General features: G+C 44.0%; 1 protein-coding gene across 2 annotated transcripts in view; it reads left to right on the top strand.

Moving 5' to 3' along the window:
• The window catches only part of SPRED2 (sprouty related EVH1 domain containing 2), a 122,963-nt gene extending 117,753 nt beyond the window's left edge, over positions 1-5,210 (top strand). For both annotated transcript variants that reach the window (XM_033400390.2, XM_004277000.3), the window contains exon 6: positions 1,930-5,210. In XM_033400390.2, coding sequence (XP_033256281.1) covers positions 1,930-2,595 — 666 coding nt within the window. In that variant the 3' untranslated portion in view covers positions 2,596-5,210. The remainder of the gene's footprint in view (positions 1-1,929) is intronic.
• The last annotated feature ends 9,992 nt before the right edge of the window (positions 5,211-15,202 follow it).

Raw genomic sequence — 15,202 nt, forward strand, 5'->3', positions numbered from 1 at the left:
GGCCCAGGCTTGCTTGGGGAGCTGTAGCTGGAATTCAGTAATTCAACAAATATTTACCAAGCGGCCGTTTTTCAGAGCAGGTTCTCGAACTGTGGGGTGTGGGCGGGTGCCCACGTGGGTGATGTGGCCACCAGTCTGCTTTGAAAAGAGAAAAAGCATGAGGCACTGAGGTTTTATAACATAGATTTATAGAACTTTTTTCAAAATCCATTTTACTGTGTGTGCTTCCTAATATTTTTGGCATTAAAAGTTCTTTTTTAAAATCACATTATGGGAGCAATAGATGGGAATTGACTTTTTGATTCTCCTTACTTTGCAAAATAAATTATTAGCAAAGTCTGTGTCAGCTCCCAAGATTTGTTTTGAAATAATGAAGGATTGTGATTTTCCAAAGTTGGGGAAACTCTGACATGAAGAATCTGGCAGGAATTAGGGCAAATCAGAGCCTGTGAGACGTGGCCCTTGCTCTGGTGGGAAGTGATGAGTAAAGCTAATCACCATGTGATAAATTCTAGGACAATATTATAATGACAATATTGGCAACAGGTACCAAGCACATCCTGTGTGACCAGCCCTATGCTGACACCGCACAGATTCTTTCTCTTCATTCTTTCAGTAGCCCTATGCAGTTTGCTCGTCAGGGAAACCAAGTCTGAGGCTTAGTGACTTGCTGGTAAATTTCATGGTCCGAATTCCACTCCAGTGGGTTTGCTCAGAGCCATGCTCCTCATCCCTTAAAAAGCCTTCATGCTCGGGGCTTCCCTGGTGGCTGATGCAGGGGACACGGGATCGTGACCTGGTCCGGGAAGATCCCACATGCCGCGGAGCGGCTGGGCCCGTGAGTCATGGCCACTGGGCCTGCATGTCCGGAGCCTGTGTTCTGCGGCGGGAGAGGCCGCAGCAGTGAGAGGCCCCCGTACAAAAAAGCCTTCACGCTCAAAGGGCGTCGAAGGTGGAAAATCTCATTGTTTGCCACAACTGGGATGCCCTGTGCAAGGCAGGCTTACCTGCATCCACTCAATAACTGTGTATTCAGCACCTGCTCCTCTGGACAAGGCACTGATGCAAACTGTAATGGGACAACCTGCAGAGATGACTATTCCTCCCTAAGGGATGCAGGTTGGGTTTGAAGGCTAGAGGGTGTGGCCCTGGGTTGGGCCATCCCGGGCTCAGATTCCAGCTCTGCTGCTCACCACCTGTGAGATCCTGGCAGGATTCAAACACAGTTGGCCTCTGGAGCCTGTACTCTGACCCTTTGCATATCTCAACGTCTTATCTTCCCAACCAGATTACAAGGTACTTCTGAGCCTCATACTTTGCTGTTTTGCACATGACCCACAGTGACACATGCATTTTATATCATGGCCCAGTAGGCACATGTTATGTACACAAAGATAACAAGGGTACTTACCTTGTAACATGCAGTGCACTCCAGTGTTCTGCTGTTTCTCTGAACAAAAAAGAAACCAGTCTTAAAAAAGAGAGCATGCTGTACAAAAACAGGTGAAACTAATCTAAGCTGTTAGAAATCAATGTTCCTTAGGGGTCACTGTTCCTTACCTTAGGGGTGGGGGTCACAGAAGGGAGGTTGAGGATAGTCTAGGGAGGCCTCAAGTTCTGCTTTCTGATCTGGGCATGTCCAGCTTCTGAAAATTCACTTTACTCTGACGCTGTGTATACTTCCCCCCCATATATGGTAATACTGCAACAGAAAGGGGGGAAATGCTGGTCTCCACCCATTAAATTGACTTCCTGACCCAGGAAGGGATTGGGACTCACAATTTGAAATACATCTTTGACCCACAAGCTGTTCAGTAATTACAGGATGCGTCAGTTCCTTAAAGCAATGCCTTTGCCAAGGTGAAAGATGCATATCGGAGGTTTGTTTTGCCACTGCTATGAAGTAACGCCTCCTTTTTCCTGGGGCAGCCGATGCCAAGGCCCTACCGCCAGGTGAGCTTCCCGGACGACGACGAGGAGATCGTGCGCATCAACCCCCGGGAGAAGATCTGGATGACGGGCTACGAGGATTACCGGCACGCGCCGGTGAGGGGCAAATACCTGGACCCCTCGGAGGACGCGGACTCCTACGTGCGCTTCGCCAAGGGCGAGGTCCCCAAGCACGACTACAACTACCCCTACGTGGACTCCTCAGACTTTGGCCTCGGCGAGGACCCTAAAGGGCGCGGAGGCAGCGTGATCAAGACCCAGCCCTCCCGGGGCAAGTCCCGGCGGCGGAAAGAGGACGGGGAGCGCTCTCGGTGCGAGTACTGCCGCGACATGTTCAACCACGAGGAGAACCGGAGGGGCCACTGTCAGGACGCGCCCGACTCCGTGAGAACTTGCATCCGCCGGGTGAGCTGTATGTGGTGTGCGGACAGCATGCTCTATCACTGTATGTCAGACCCCGAGGGGGACTATACAGACCCGTGCTCGTGCGATACTAGCGACGAGAAGTTTTGCCTCCGGTGGATGGCCCTTATCGCCTTGTCTTTCTTGGCCCCCTGTATGTGCTGTTACCTGCCCCTGCGGGCCTGCTACCACTGCGGAGTGATGTGCAGGTGCTGTGGCGGGAAGCACAAAGCAGCTGTGTGACTCGGTTTCCCTCCCCACCGCCCTCCATCCACAGCCCCAAGGGGACTTGTCTCCTCCATCCTCTCATCTCTGCCCGCTCCTGGGTACCCAAGGCGCCGTTCCAGCCTGGGGAACCTGCCTGGTGGACTCTGCACCCCTGCATCAGTCTCACCCACGTGTGCGCACACAGTGTTCTAAGGCGAGGAACCGCCGCCTAGACCCTCGTGTATTATTAACAATCTGTAATCAAGCTAACCGTCTCATCATCCAGGTGTTGATTTCATGTCCTTCCTGCCCACCTCTTCCAGTTCCAAGGCACCTTCAGTGGGAACTGCTGATTTTTGGGGTGGGTTTTGTCGTTGGTTTTTCCAGGAGCTCCGAAGACCATCTTTCTCTTGGTTGAGCTTGCCTGTGGCTGACGAGTTTGCTTCCTCAGGTTCCTGTGGAAATGGAATGTCAGAATGATGAAACCCTGCCAGATGTATTTTAACCTGCAGTCAGTGATTATGTATAGGAGGTGAGCTAGTTAACAAACTTCTACCACAAAACGAGATCGCTTTAACTTTTCTAAAGCCAAACTTCCCATGTAAGCTGCAGTTTCTACCTTGAGCCCATCATCATCTTCTGTCTCCACACCCCTCCCCCCAAAAAAGTCGGTCAGTTACTCACTGATGCAAAACATTCTCTCGTAAAATGACTGAGAACTGAGCCTTAACTTCAGATTAACTTGCGAGAATCAGGAAAATTCTTTAAACTGCATCGCATCCTCTCAGACCAGGGCTAGAAAGGGGATTCCAGGTTTCTCCGAGCCTCCCTGGTTACCCCTAAAGGAGAACTTTTTAAAATTATGTCACCGCCACTTGTAAAAATTTAGCAATATCAGAAGAAACCGCTAATGAAGTAAGGAATTTTGCTTATTGTTTTGCAAACCAAATAGTCTCTTCAAACCAAACCAGTGTTCTCCCGAACACGGTCCAGTTGAGAAACGCTAAAGGTTGTAAATAAAACTTATGGGAGCTTTTTTCCCCCCAGTGGCTATTTTCTATTATTAACTGGGGGAAATTTTAAATGTCATCAATTTGAAGAGTGGTGGGTTGCATTTTGTTCATGGGTTTGTGTTTTTGTTTTCATTTTGGACTCAATTTCACGTCACCAAATTCTTCGTTTACACTTGGGAAAAAACAAGGCCATATGTAAAAACCCTTCCGATGCCTAAGTGTCTTTCTCCTGCAAACCCAAACTTGCCACTTTGGGTGCACGGATGGTTAGGTCAGCAGGCTGGGTCCACCTGTCGCCTTGCCACATAGGAGGCTTCTAATTAGCTGGAAAAGAGTATTTTTCTAATATATTGCAAGGAATAGCCAAATGTTATTGCAGAAAGAGGAAAAGTGAAGAGTGGTTACCTGTACCTAGCATAGTACAATCAGAACGCCGTGGAGACCATAGGGGACAGGCTTGTCAGCGCTGGCTCTTCCCACCATGATCTTCCTGTGATTATCGCCAGCTGAGTGCATGGCCTCATTCCTCTCTCCCCACTCCCCCCATCCCTTCTCAATTGCACACAGGACATCAGTCTCCAAGGAAAGGGACTTTTTTTTCTAGTCTGCCAATCATATTGGGAAAGTGCTAGCCACACTTACCTTCCTGGGAATGTTTTCAGCTCACCTGAGAGCCCTTTGCAGTTCTTTATCAGATCACCGATGTAAATACCCAGTGTGCTTATGAGTTTGTTGGTAGACGTTTTCATTTGTCGAAGTGACTGGTTTGGGTCTTCCAGTTTGGGAAAGGAGCAGAGAGCTGTTAATCTGGTGATGCAAGAAAAGAGCCACTTCCCAGCCTGGAGAACATCTAGAAACCTTCAGCCAGCCTCCAAATGCTGTCGAAAGACCATCTTCTCCCCCGTCCTGAGGCATTTTCTCAGGGTCTTTCTCAAGGTCTCCTCTCTACAAAGCACAACACTAATGTATGTTTTGTTAGACCTCAGTTCAAGCGTCCCTATTTATTTCAGTAAGAATATACCTATCCCAGACGCTTTTGTTTGCCCTCTCTGTTTATTCATTATCTGTTTCTATCTTCCTTTACCCCTTGTCCTTTTCCACCCCTTCGAAGAGTTAACGCTAGTGACTCTTACTCCGCGTATCCTTTTTGGTTTGTGTAGAAGGTACAAGGACAGCCATGGGGACATTTATGTAAATACGTCTCTCTCTAATTGCCACACTGCAGCCGAACAGTGTGTAGTATTTTCCCAGTCAGCTTTGCCATACTGATGTCAACCACCTAAGAGAAATTATTCAGATTTTATTTTTGTATCTGTGGTAACAAAACATTAACCAAAAGAGTATGTTTGGAAGCTTTCCCCGAACCTCCCCCCAACCCCCCCCCCAAAAAAACCACCAAGCTATTTGCTCACATTAACAAATTAAAGTGCCTGAAGCATAATTCATTCTTTACCTGTATACTAAAAACCCCGTTGTATTGATTTTTTTATAATAAGCCTTTTTACCTCTGTGTAAAAAATATGTATACAAGTGTATGATGTACATTTTAGTTCTTAACTTTTTTTTATGGTTTCTAATATGTATGACCAATGTAGCCATTGCTTTAAAATGTACCATGTAAATATAAACACATCCTATCAGATCGCTGGCTTTGGGATGTTTGTCTGGAGACAGGGTGGCGTTCGAGCCTCTGCGGACGTGGGAGCTCTCGCACACAGGATGGGAAGGGGTTTCCTTTTGAGGAGGATGTGTGGACACCGGTCTGTTTTTGAGGCCCTTCCCGCCTCTGGTTATGTCATATTCCCCGGGGGAGACTGCAGCTCCTTGGGCTCAGATGCCTCAAGTGAAAAGAATGCTGTATCACCGCCCAGGGAACACCCCCTCTTCCTCGGCCTGTCTTCCCCCAAGCGTGCTCCACAGAGGGAGCCGCTGTACTTCCTCCGGGTTGTTTCCCACTGATTCCTGCTGAACCTTAAGAGTGTGTTTGTGTGGAGTGTGGAAGATAGTTTCTCACAGAACACAGTTGTTAAAACTCCAAGATCCTTGGTCTCCTCAGAGCGGTTGGATTTTAGTGATATTTGGCCCACTTTCAGTTCCAAATGAGATCTTTGGATACGCAAATGTTACAGTGACAAAGTGTGGAGTCCTTTAAGGGTAACAGAAGAAAATTTCAGCTTCTTCTCTAGAGAACCAAGTAGGGGCCTTAAAAAGAGATGTGCAGAGGGGTCCCTTTACATTAGTCTTGACTCTTGCCAAAAAGGGTGACTTTTCCAAACCACTGGCAAAGGTGAAAAGCAACAGGAGATGCTGGGAATTAGAAAGCGAATGGAGAGAAACAAGCCGTGAAGATTGGTAATTAAGAGATGATTAGAGAACTTCATAAGAGCTCTTTCATTAGACTGGGAGGGGCACAAACCAGGTTAATAGGGGGTGAAGAGTCAACACGGAGTCAATAAAAACATCAAACGTAAAACATGTTTTCAAGAAGTTTGATGCTAAAGGAATAGGGGGATTGCTCTGAAGGAGAATTGGTGAAGTAGAAAAATAATATTTGCTGAGACAGTATATATTCATTTACTGATTATGACAATCCTGAATAAATGGCTCTGATTTTTAAAAAAAGAGAACTTGGAAGGCACGTCCAGGGCTTCAGGGGGCCCGAGATCTGACCTCACGCCACCCTCCAAGGCACGTCCCTCCTGTCATCCCTATTGGAAGTTGAGGAACTGAGGCTTAGAAAGGGTAAGTAACTAAGGTCACCTGTGGTCTCATGAGGCAAGGACCAAACCAGATGACTGACTGCAGAGCCCAGGTCCTTGCCAGCCCTCACTGATAGCTCTGTCCACCCGCTCCCTGTTTGTGGGTTTGAAAAGTGGGCACCAGGAAGAGCCTTGCCCAGTCCGGGCTGCTACAGGGTTCATTTGTCATCTGGTGCCCTGTGAGCTCAGCCAGGAGCTGGGCTCTACATCCGTCATCTCCTTCAACCCTCTTCGGAGTAGAGGGGTCATTTCCACTTCACAGGTGAGGAAGCAGGGGTAGAGAAACACGTTACTAGTCATTAGATAGTTACTAGCCGTTAGCCCTTGGGCAAGTGATGTCACCCTTCTGAGCCTCAGTTTCCCTGGGTGTAACAAGTGGGATAATAGCCACCCTCAGCATGTCATGAGGCTCAATGATTACAATTCACACTATCGTTACAGTGCAATACTCAGGAGGTGCTTCAAAATGCTCCTTCCTTCCTCAATTCCTCCTCTATTCTGGGACCCTAGGAAACACCAAGAACTGGAAAGGACAGCATCTTTGGAAGTACAGGAGGCCGAAGCCATTGTGGATATTTTGTGAGTATGTAGACCTACAAAATGTGTGTGTTGGGATTTCTTTTTCTGAACCTCTCTGCAATTCTAAATTAGGTTTTTCTTCGCTGCTGGCCCTCCCAGATCCCTTCACAGCCCTCGAAGGCTGCGGAAGGGCACAGGGCTGGCTCATTCCTTAGGAGCCAGTGCACACAACCTGCCGTACAGAGCCGCCTTCCTCAACCTCCAGCTCCGCTTCTGTGGCCTTTGGGGTGTGAGTCGGTGGCCTCAGCTCCTGGGCCTCTGTTTCTCCCTGCTGCACTCGCGTTGCTAGTTACCACTCACCCTTAACGGTGGGCGCCCCCCAGAAAATCAGGAGATCTTCCCAGGGGACAAAGTGTTGTCACAAGAGTTCTGTTTCCCAGGGATTCAGGGTGGTTTGTTATTTGAGCGTGGCTTTCAAACAGGCTGCCACAGTGCCATCCATGTGAACGAGGGGCCAGAGCTTGTAAAAGTGTGCCGGCTGCTTGCAGGCACTCTGATTGCAGGCCTGTTGGGCTTTCTGATTTGTGGGGTTAGCTGGTTAGAAATAGCACACTTCGTCTGTTTGTTTAGGCCCGAACCAGATGGGTGGAATGAAGGGAGAGGACCCTGGTGACATCTTGCACCACCAGATACCAGTTGTAACCTCGCAAATCAGGGCCCTACCATCTCCTCAGCTAGAGCAGCTACCTGTGTTAGTGGTTCCTTCCAGGCAAGCTGACCCCCTAAAGGGCAGTGTTGGGGCCAGGGCGGAGGTGGGGTAGAGGGTGGAGAGTAGGAGGAGACAGGCTCTGTAAATCTATAAAGGAGGAATAAAGCCAGTTACATGATAGTCATGCCTTGTACCCTTTTCCTCTCATTGTGTCTTGCCCTCTTATTTTTTTTCCCCAGTTTTGGGGGAGGGCTCTGATTATTATAAAAGTAATATACATAGTCATAAAAATGTCATACACCACAGAAGTTTAAAAAGGTGTGTCTCCTCATACTAGTTTGCTAGGACTGTTCACATCATCTTCTCTCTCTGTGTATCTCGGTGTCCAAATTTCCCGTTTATAAGGATATCAGTCATACTGGATTAAGGTCCACTCTAATGGCTAATTTTAACTTGATTATCTCTGTAAAGACCTATCCCCAAATAAGTTCACATTCTGAGGAAAGAGATTAGGACTCCCTATGAATTTGGGAGAGACACAATTCAACCCATAACACTCCTCTGTCCCACCCAAAGTAAGCACTGTGTGTCCTTCCAGATTTTTCTATACATTTATACACAGATGTGTGTATGTGTATACATTTGTGTGTGTATGTGTGCATGTGTTTCTTTTCTCTTTGGAGAGGAACAAAAATACAGCTATGCATCTGCCTATACTGCTCTGAAACCTGTTTTTTTTGTTTTTACTTAAAAATACATCTTCAGCCATTCTATGCATTTTGATTGGAGCATTTAGTCCATTTCCATTTAAAGTAATTATACACACACACACACACACACACACACATTGCCATTTTGTTAATTATTTTCTGACCGTGCTGTAGTTTCTCTGTTCCTTTCTTCTTCTCTTGCTCTCTTCCTTTGTGATTTGATAATTTTCTTTAGTGGTATGCTTACTTTCTCTTTTGTATATCTACCATGGGTTTTGCTTTGTGATTACCATGAGGCTTACATATAACAACTTATAACAGTCTATTTTAAGTTGATTACATTATGTTCTAAAGGTCTACATTTTTAATCTCCCCCCACTTCATTTTCTGTTTTTCCTGTCATACTTTACTCCTTATCTTTACATACTTTACTGTATCCCTTAACTAATTATTGTAGTTATAGTCATTTTTACTGCTTTTGTCTTTTAACCTTCATACTAGCTTTGTAAGTGATTAATCCACCACCTTTACAACATTCGATTATTCTAAATTTTACCATATATATATATATATATATATACCTTTACCATTGAGATTTATAGTTTCATATGTTTTTCTGTTACTAATTAGTGCCCTTTCTTTTCAACTTAAAGAAGTCCCTTTAACATTTCTTGTAGTGCTGGTTTAGTGATGATGAACTCCTTTAGCTTTTGCTTGTCTGAAAAACTTTCTCTGTCCTTCAACTCTGAAGGACAACTTTTCTGGGCATAGAGTATTCTTGGTTGGTAGTTTTTTTCTTTTAGCACTTTGAATATATCTTGCCATTGCCTCTGGCCTGCAAAGTTTCTGCTGCAAATCAGCCGATAGTCTTATAGTAGTTCCCTTGTATGTAACAAGTTGTTTTCCTCTTACAGCTTTTAAGATTCTCTTCTTGTCTTTAACTTTTGACATTTTAATTATAATGTGTCTCTATAGAGCCATCTTATGTACTGCCTATAAGAAGCTCACTTCTGATGTAAGGACACACAGAGACTGAAAGTGAAATAATGGAAAAAGAGCAGTTCTAAGAGGGAAGTTTATAGTGATAAATGCTTACATCAAGAAACAAGAAATATCTCAGATAGACAACCTAACTTTATACTTCAAGAAACTACAAAGAGAAGAACAAATGAAGCCCAAAGTTAGTAGAAGGAAGGACACAACAAAGATCAGAGTGGAAATAAATGAAACAAAGACTTAAAAGGCAATAGACAAGATCAAGAAAACTAAAATCTGGTTCTTTAAAATGATAAACAAAATTGCCAAACCTTTAGCTAGACTCACCAAGAAACAGAGGACTCAAATAAATAAAATCAGAAATGAAAGAAGAGACATTACAACCGATACCACAGAAATACGAAGGATCTTAAGAGACTACCGTGAACAATTATACACCAAAAAATTGGATAACCTAGAAAAAAATGGATAAATTTCTAGAAACATACAACCTATCAAGATGGAATCAGGAATTCCCTGGTGGTCCAGTGGTTAGGACTCGGCACTTTCGGTGCCATGGCCTGGCTTCAATCCCTAGTCAGTGAACTAAGATCCCACAAGCCATGCTGTGTGGCCAAAAAAAAAAAAGAAAGAAAGAAAGAAAAATTAATACTAATCCTTCTCCAGTTCTTCCAAAAAATAAATAAAGAGGAGGAAACACAAATTCATTTTACAAGACCAGCAGTACTCTAATACAAAACCAGACAAGGACACCACAAGAAAAGAAAATTCCAGGCCAATAAGCCTGATAACCATAGGTGCAAAAATTTTCTACAAAATATTAGCAAACCAAATTCAATAATAATTACAAGAATCATACACCATGATCAAGTGGGATTTATTCCAGAGATGGAAGAACACTTCTGAATCTTCAAATCAATCAATGTGATACACCACATTAACAAAATGAAGAACAAAAATCATTATAATCTCTATGGATGATACAGAAAAAGCTTTTGACACAATTCAACATCCGTTTCGATTTTTTTTTTAATCTCATTACAGTGGGTTTAAAAGGATAGTACCTCACATAATAAAGGCCACATATGACAAGCCCACAGCTAATATCATACTCAAGGATGAAAAGCTGAAAGGTTTTCCTCTAAAATCAGGAACAAGACAAGGATGCCCACTCTCACCGTATGTTTTAATCAACATAGTACTGGAAGCCCTAGGGAGAGTAATTAGGTGAGAAAAAAGAAATAAAGGCATCCAAATCAGAAAGGAAGAAGTAAGACAGTCTCTATTTGCAGATGACATGATATTATATATGTAGAAAACCCTTTATAAAGACTCCCCCCCAAAAAAAAAAACCTGTTAAACTAATAAATTCAGTAAAGTTGCAGGATACAAAATCAATATACAAATGGCTGATGCATTTCTAGACATTAATAATGAATTATTAGGAAGACAAGAAAATCATCCCATTTACAATCACACCAAAAAGAATAAAATGCCTAGGAATAAAATTTATCCAAGTAGGTGAAAGACCTATACACTAAAAACTATAAGACACTGATGAAATAAATCGAAGAAGATGCAAATAAATGGAAAGATATTCTGTGTTCATGGACTGGAAGAATTAATATTGCTAAAATGTCCATACTACCCAGAGCAATCTACAGATCCAATAAATCTCTGTCAAAATTCCAATGGCATTTTTCACAGAAATGGAACAAGCAATCCTGAAATTTGTATAGAACCAAAAAAGACTCTGATTAGGTAAAGCAATTTTGAGAAAGAAGAACAAAACTGGAGACTCCCTGATTTCAAACTGTATTACAATGTTATAGTAACAAAAACAGCATGGCTTCAGCATAACGTCAGACACATAGATGAATGCAACAGAATAGAGAACCCAAGAATAGTTCCGCACATACACGGTCAATGTATTTACAGAAAAGGAGCCAAGAAATGTACAATGGGGAAAGAATAGTCTCTTTAACAAATAGTGGGGGGAAAACTGGATAGCCACATGCAAAAGCTGGACCACTATCACACCATACACAAACGTCAAAATGTACTAAAAACTTGCATGTGAGACATGAAACCATAAAAGTCCTAGAAGAAAACATCAGTGAAAAGTTCTTTGACATTGGTCTTGGTGGTGATTTTTTGGATTTGACACCGAAAGCAAAGGCAACAAAAGCAAAATTAAATAAGTGGGACTACATCAAACTAAAAATCTTCTGCACTGCAAAGGAAACCATCAACAAAATGAACAGGAAACCTATGGAATGGGAGAAAATACTTACAAAGCATATATCTGATAAGGGGTTAATATCCAAAATATATAAAGAACTCATACAACTCAATAGCAAAACCACAACAATCTGATTAAAAAATGGGGAGAGGAAATGAATAGACATTTTTCCAAAGAAGACATACAGATGGCCAACAGGTACATGAAAAAGTGCCCAACGTCACTAGTCATCAGGGATTGCAAATCAAAACCACAATGAGATATCACCTCACCCCCGTTAGAATGACTATCAATCAGACAAGAAATAACAAGTCTTGGCAAGGATGTGGAGAAAAGGGAACCCTCGTGCACTGTTGGGGGAAATGTAAATTGATGCAGCCACTATGGAAAACAGTATGGTGGAGGTTCCTCATAAAATTAAAAATAGAACATACGATCCAGCAATTCCACTTCTGGGTGTTTATCCAAAGGAAATGAAAACACTAACTCAAAAAGACAAATGCACCCCAACGTTCATTCTAGCATTATTTACAGTAGCCAAGACACACACACTGGAATATTACTCGATATTATAAAAAAGAAAGCTTGCCATCTGTGACAACATGGATGAACCTTGAGGGCATCATGCTAAGCGAAATAAGTTGGAGAAAGATGAATACTGTATAATTTCACTTCTATGTGGATTCTGAAAGGAAGAAAAATGAACTCATAAATACAGAGAACATATTGGTGGTTGCTAGAGGGAGGGAGCGTGGGGTGGGTGAAATGGGTGAAGGGGGTCAAAAGGTACAAACTTCCAATTATAAAATAAAGTAAGTCCTGGGAATAATGTACAGCATGGTGACTATAGTTAATAATCTATATTGTATATTTGAAAGTTGCTAAGAAAGTAAATCTTAGAAGTTCTCATCACAAGAAAAAAAAAATTTTAACTGTGTAGTGATGGACTTGCTGTAGTGATCCTTTCACAGTATATACAAATACTGAATCAGCATGTTGTACACCTGAAACTAGTATAATGTTATGTCAATTATGTCTCAATTTTTTAAAAGCTATGAAAATACAGTTTTCTTTCATTTAGTCAGACATTAAAGAGACTTGCAAAATATAAGCCAGTGACTCTCTTCTCACTATTTTTTTTTATTTGGAAAGCAGTTTTTCATTAAAAATGTTATTTATGTTAACATGCAAAGGGCTTATTTAAAATAAAATTTTAATAAATAGTTTTAAATTTCTCAGTTTTAGTTTCTAATGCAGTCATATCAATAACTGTACCCTACTCAGACTGAAGCTCTTTGGGGTCCTCAATTTTTGAGTATAAAGGGATTCTGAGAACAAAATGTTTGTGACCTCTTCCTCTCTTTGGTCAACAGGCTGTTTCTTACTCAATTCTGCCCTTTTTCTCTTCAAATGCAGTTTTAACTCTGCCTTTTCTCTTCTGGGTACTTTATATTATCTTCTTATTTTCACCAGCTCTCTTTGTATCTCTTCTTATATCTCAGACTGTTTTGTTCCTTCTAAGTTCCTTCTTCGGCCAGTTCCATTGAGACCATATCTTCTTGCATCTCTCAGAGGACACAGCGCAGCTGTTATCTAAGATCAGCCTCTGTTTCTTGTAGAAAAATCAACAACAGTCATGTTCAGAGAGATCTGCTATTTCCAAGTCTTGAAGACAGCTTTTCTCTCCTTCAGGCTCTACTGTCTTTTCATTGGCCCCTTGTTGGTACTTTTCTTTTTTTTTTTTTTTAAAGAAGATGTTGGGGGTAGGAGTTCATTAATTTATTTATTTTTGCTGTGTTGGGTCTTCGTTTCTGTGCGTGGGCTTTCTCTAGTTGTGGCAAAAGGGGGCCACTCTTTATCGCGGTGTGCAGGCCTCTCACTATCGCGGCCTCTCTTGTTGCGGAGCAAGGTTCCAGACGCGCAGGCTCAGTGGTTGTGGCTCACGGGCCTAGGTGCTCCACGGCATATGGGATCCTCCCAGACCAGGGCTCGAACCCGTGTCCCCTGCATTGGCAGGCAGATTCTCAACCACTGCGCCACCAGGGAAGCCTGGTACTTTTCCATCACGTGGAGAAGTACCCCTCTATCCAGGCTCAGTCTTGCCCATCAGATGAGGTAAACGCAGCGTCCTTAGCCTCCCACTTGGGTGCTGGCAGCTTCCTCTCGGGGATAGGAGCCTGCCTGGCTCAGACGCTCATGCTGGTGGGCATTGTCTGGGGTGTCTCTGAGCCAGCCTGGGGTGGTTGTCCTGCTCAGCTTTGGGGATCTCTGATTAGGCTGGAAAACCAAATGTAGTTTGCAGACCTCTGAGCAGCCACTCCCAGCACCTTCCCCTTTTTTACCACTGTTGATGGCAATTTCTCTAGCAATTAAACCTCTGAAGATGGTGCACACCTTCAGCCATGCTTCTCTCTCACACGCTGTGTTGCATGCTGGGATCTGTACTCTGTCATTTAGAGAGAGGCAGAAAAGGAGGATGAAACTACTCTCTGTCTGACCTCGAAGATAATTCCTGCCTGCCCAGGTGGAAGATCATCACCAACGAAGGAACTGAGTAAAACGAAACTATTTCCTTTCTTCTTGGGGACTGTCTGTCCCATTCTGGCTCAGAGGGGGCAACACAAATGGTGCGAAATCCAAGAATGTTCTTCTGAGTGCATCCCAGTGGACAACGTGGTTAGTGAAAAATCTGCCTGGAGTTTGGCTCCCAGCCTCCCCTTTGGTCATAGGGTTGTTGCCAGGTTTCACATTTGTGTGGGACTTTCTGGGAATCTTAGGGAGATGCTGCAAGGGGTATCATGTGTGTCTGGTCTGCTTCTGCACTCACCTGGGGGGGGGCGGGTCTTTGGGAGTCATATTCGTGGCTTGATGCAAAAACCATCTCGCGTTTTTGTCTTCTTTTGTCAAGCCTGGGTAATAACTACCTCTGTCTCATGCTCGCCATGCTCCATTAGTAACTATGGTTGCCTTCTGAGCGTCTTCCAAAAAAGCCTTTCCTTGCCAAAAGAGACAAAACTGATCATGTCTGCCCAGCCTGAAAGCTGACATTGTAGGCCATCACAAAACCAGCCTGTGCAGCGTGCAGTGGAGGAGAAACACGGGACCCGCAGCTGTGGTCCTTTTCTGAGTCTCCCCTCTGAGGCCAGGAAGTTGTGGTGTGGTTCCTGCATGCTGCTTTTGAATGAACGTCTTTGCTTCCTTGCTGCCTTGATGCGACAAGCAGAAGCCACTTTGAAGATGCCTCGCCCCAGTGGGGCCCAGATATTTACATAGTGGCCTTTCAGCCCATGAGCAGTGTGCACCTCTGCAAATATTTTAGGCCTCCCTGCATGCTTGTGGGCCCCTAAGTGCCATTCACCAGCTTTTAAGTTTGTTCTGCAGGCAGTGAGTCACCGAGAGGGAGGCCTGACTCAGAGCACAGCGGGCCCCGGCTGTCTGCCTCCGCCACCTCCTACCGCTGCAGACTTGGCGGGGAAGGAAGCAGTGGGCTTTACAGCTGGTGTTTTTGGTTTGGAAAAAAGAGAAAGAGAGAGAAAAGAATTTCTTTTAAAAAATACCTTGCAGGGGCTTCCCTGGTGGCACAGTGGTTGAGAGTCCACCTGCAGATGCAGGGGACATGGGTTTGTGCCCTGGTCCGGGAAGATCCCACATGCTGCAGAGCGGCTGGGCCCGTGGGCCATGGCCGCTGAGCTTGC

This window comes from Orcinus orca, chromosome 13 (assembly GCF_937001465.1).
Source record: "Orcinus orca chromosome 13, mOrcOrc1.1, whole genome shotgun sequence".
NCBI classification, from domain to species: domain Eukaryota; kingdom Metazoa; phylum Chordata; class Mammalia; order Artiodactyla; family Delphinidae; genus Orcinus; species Orcinus orca.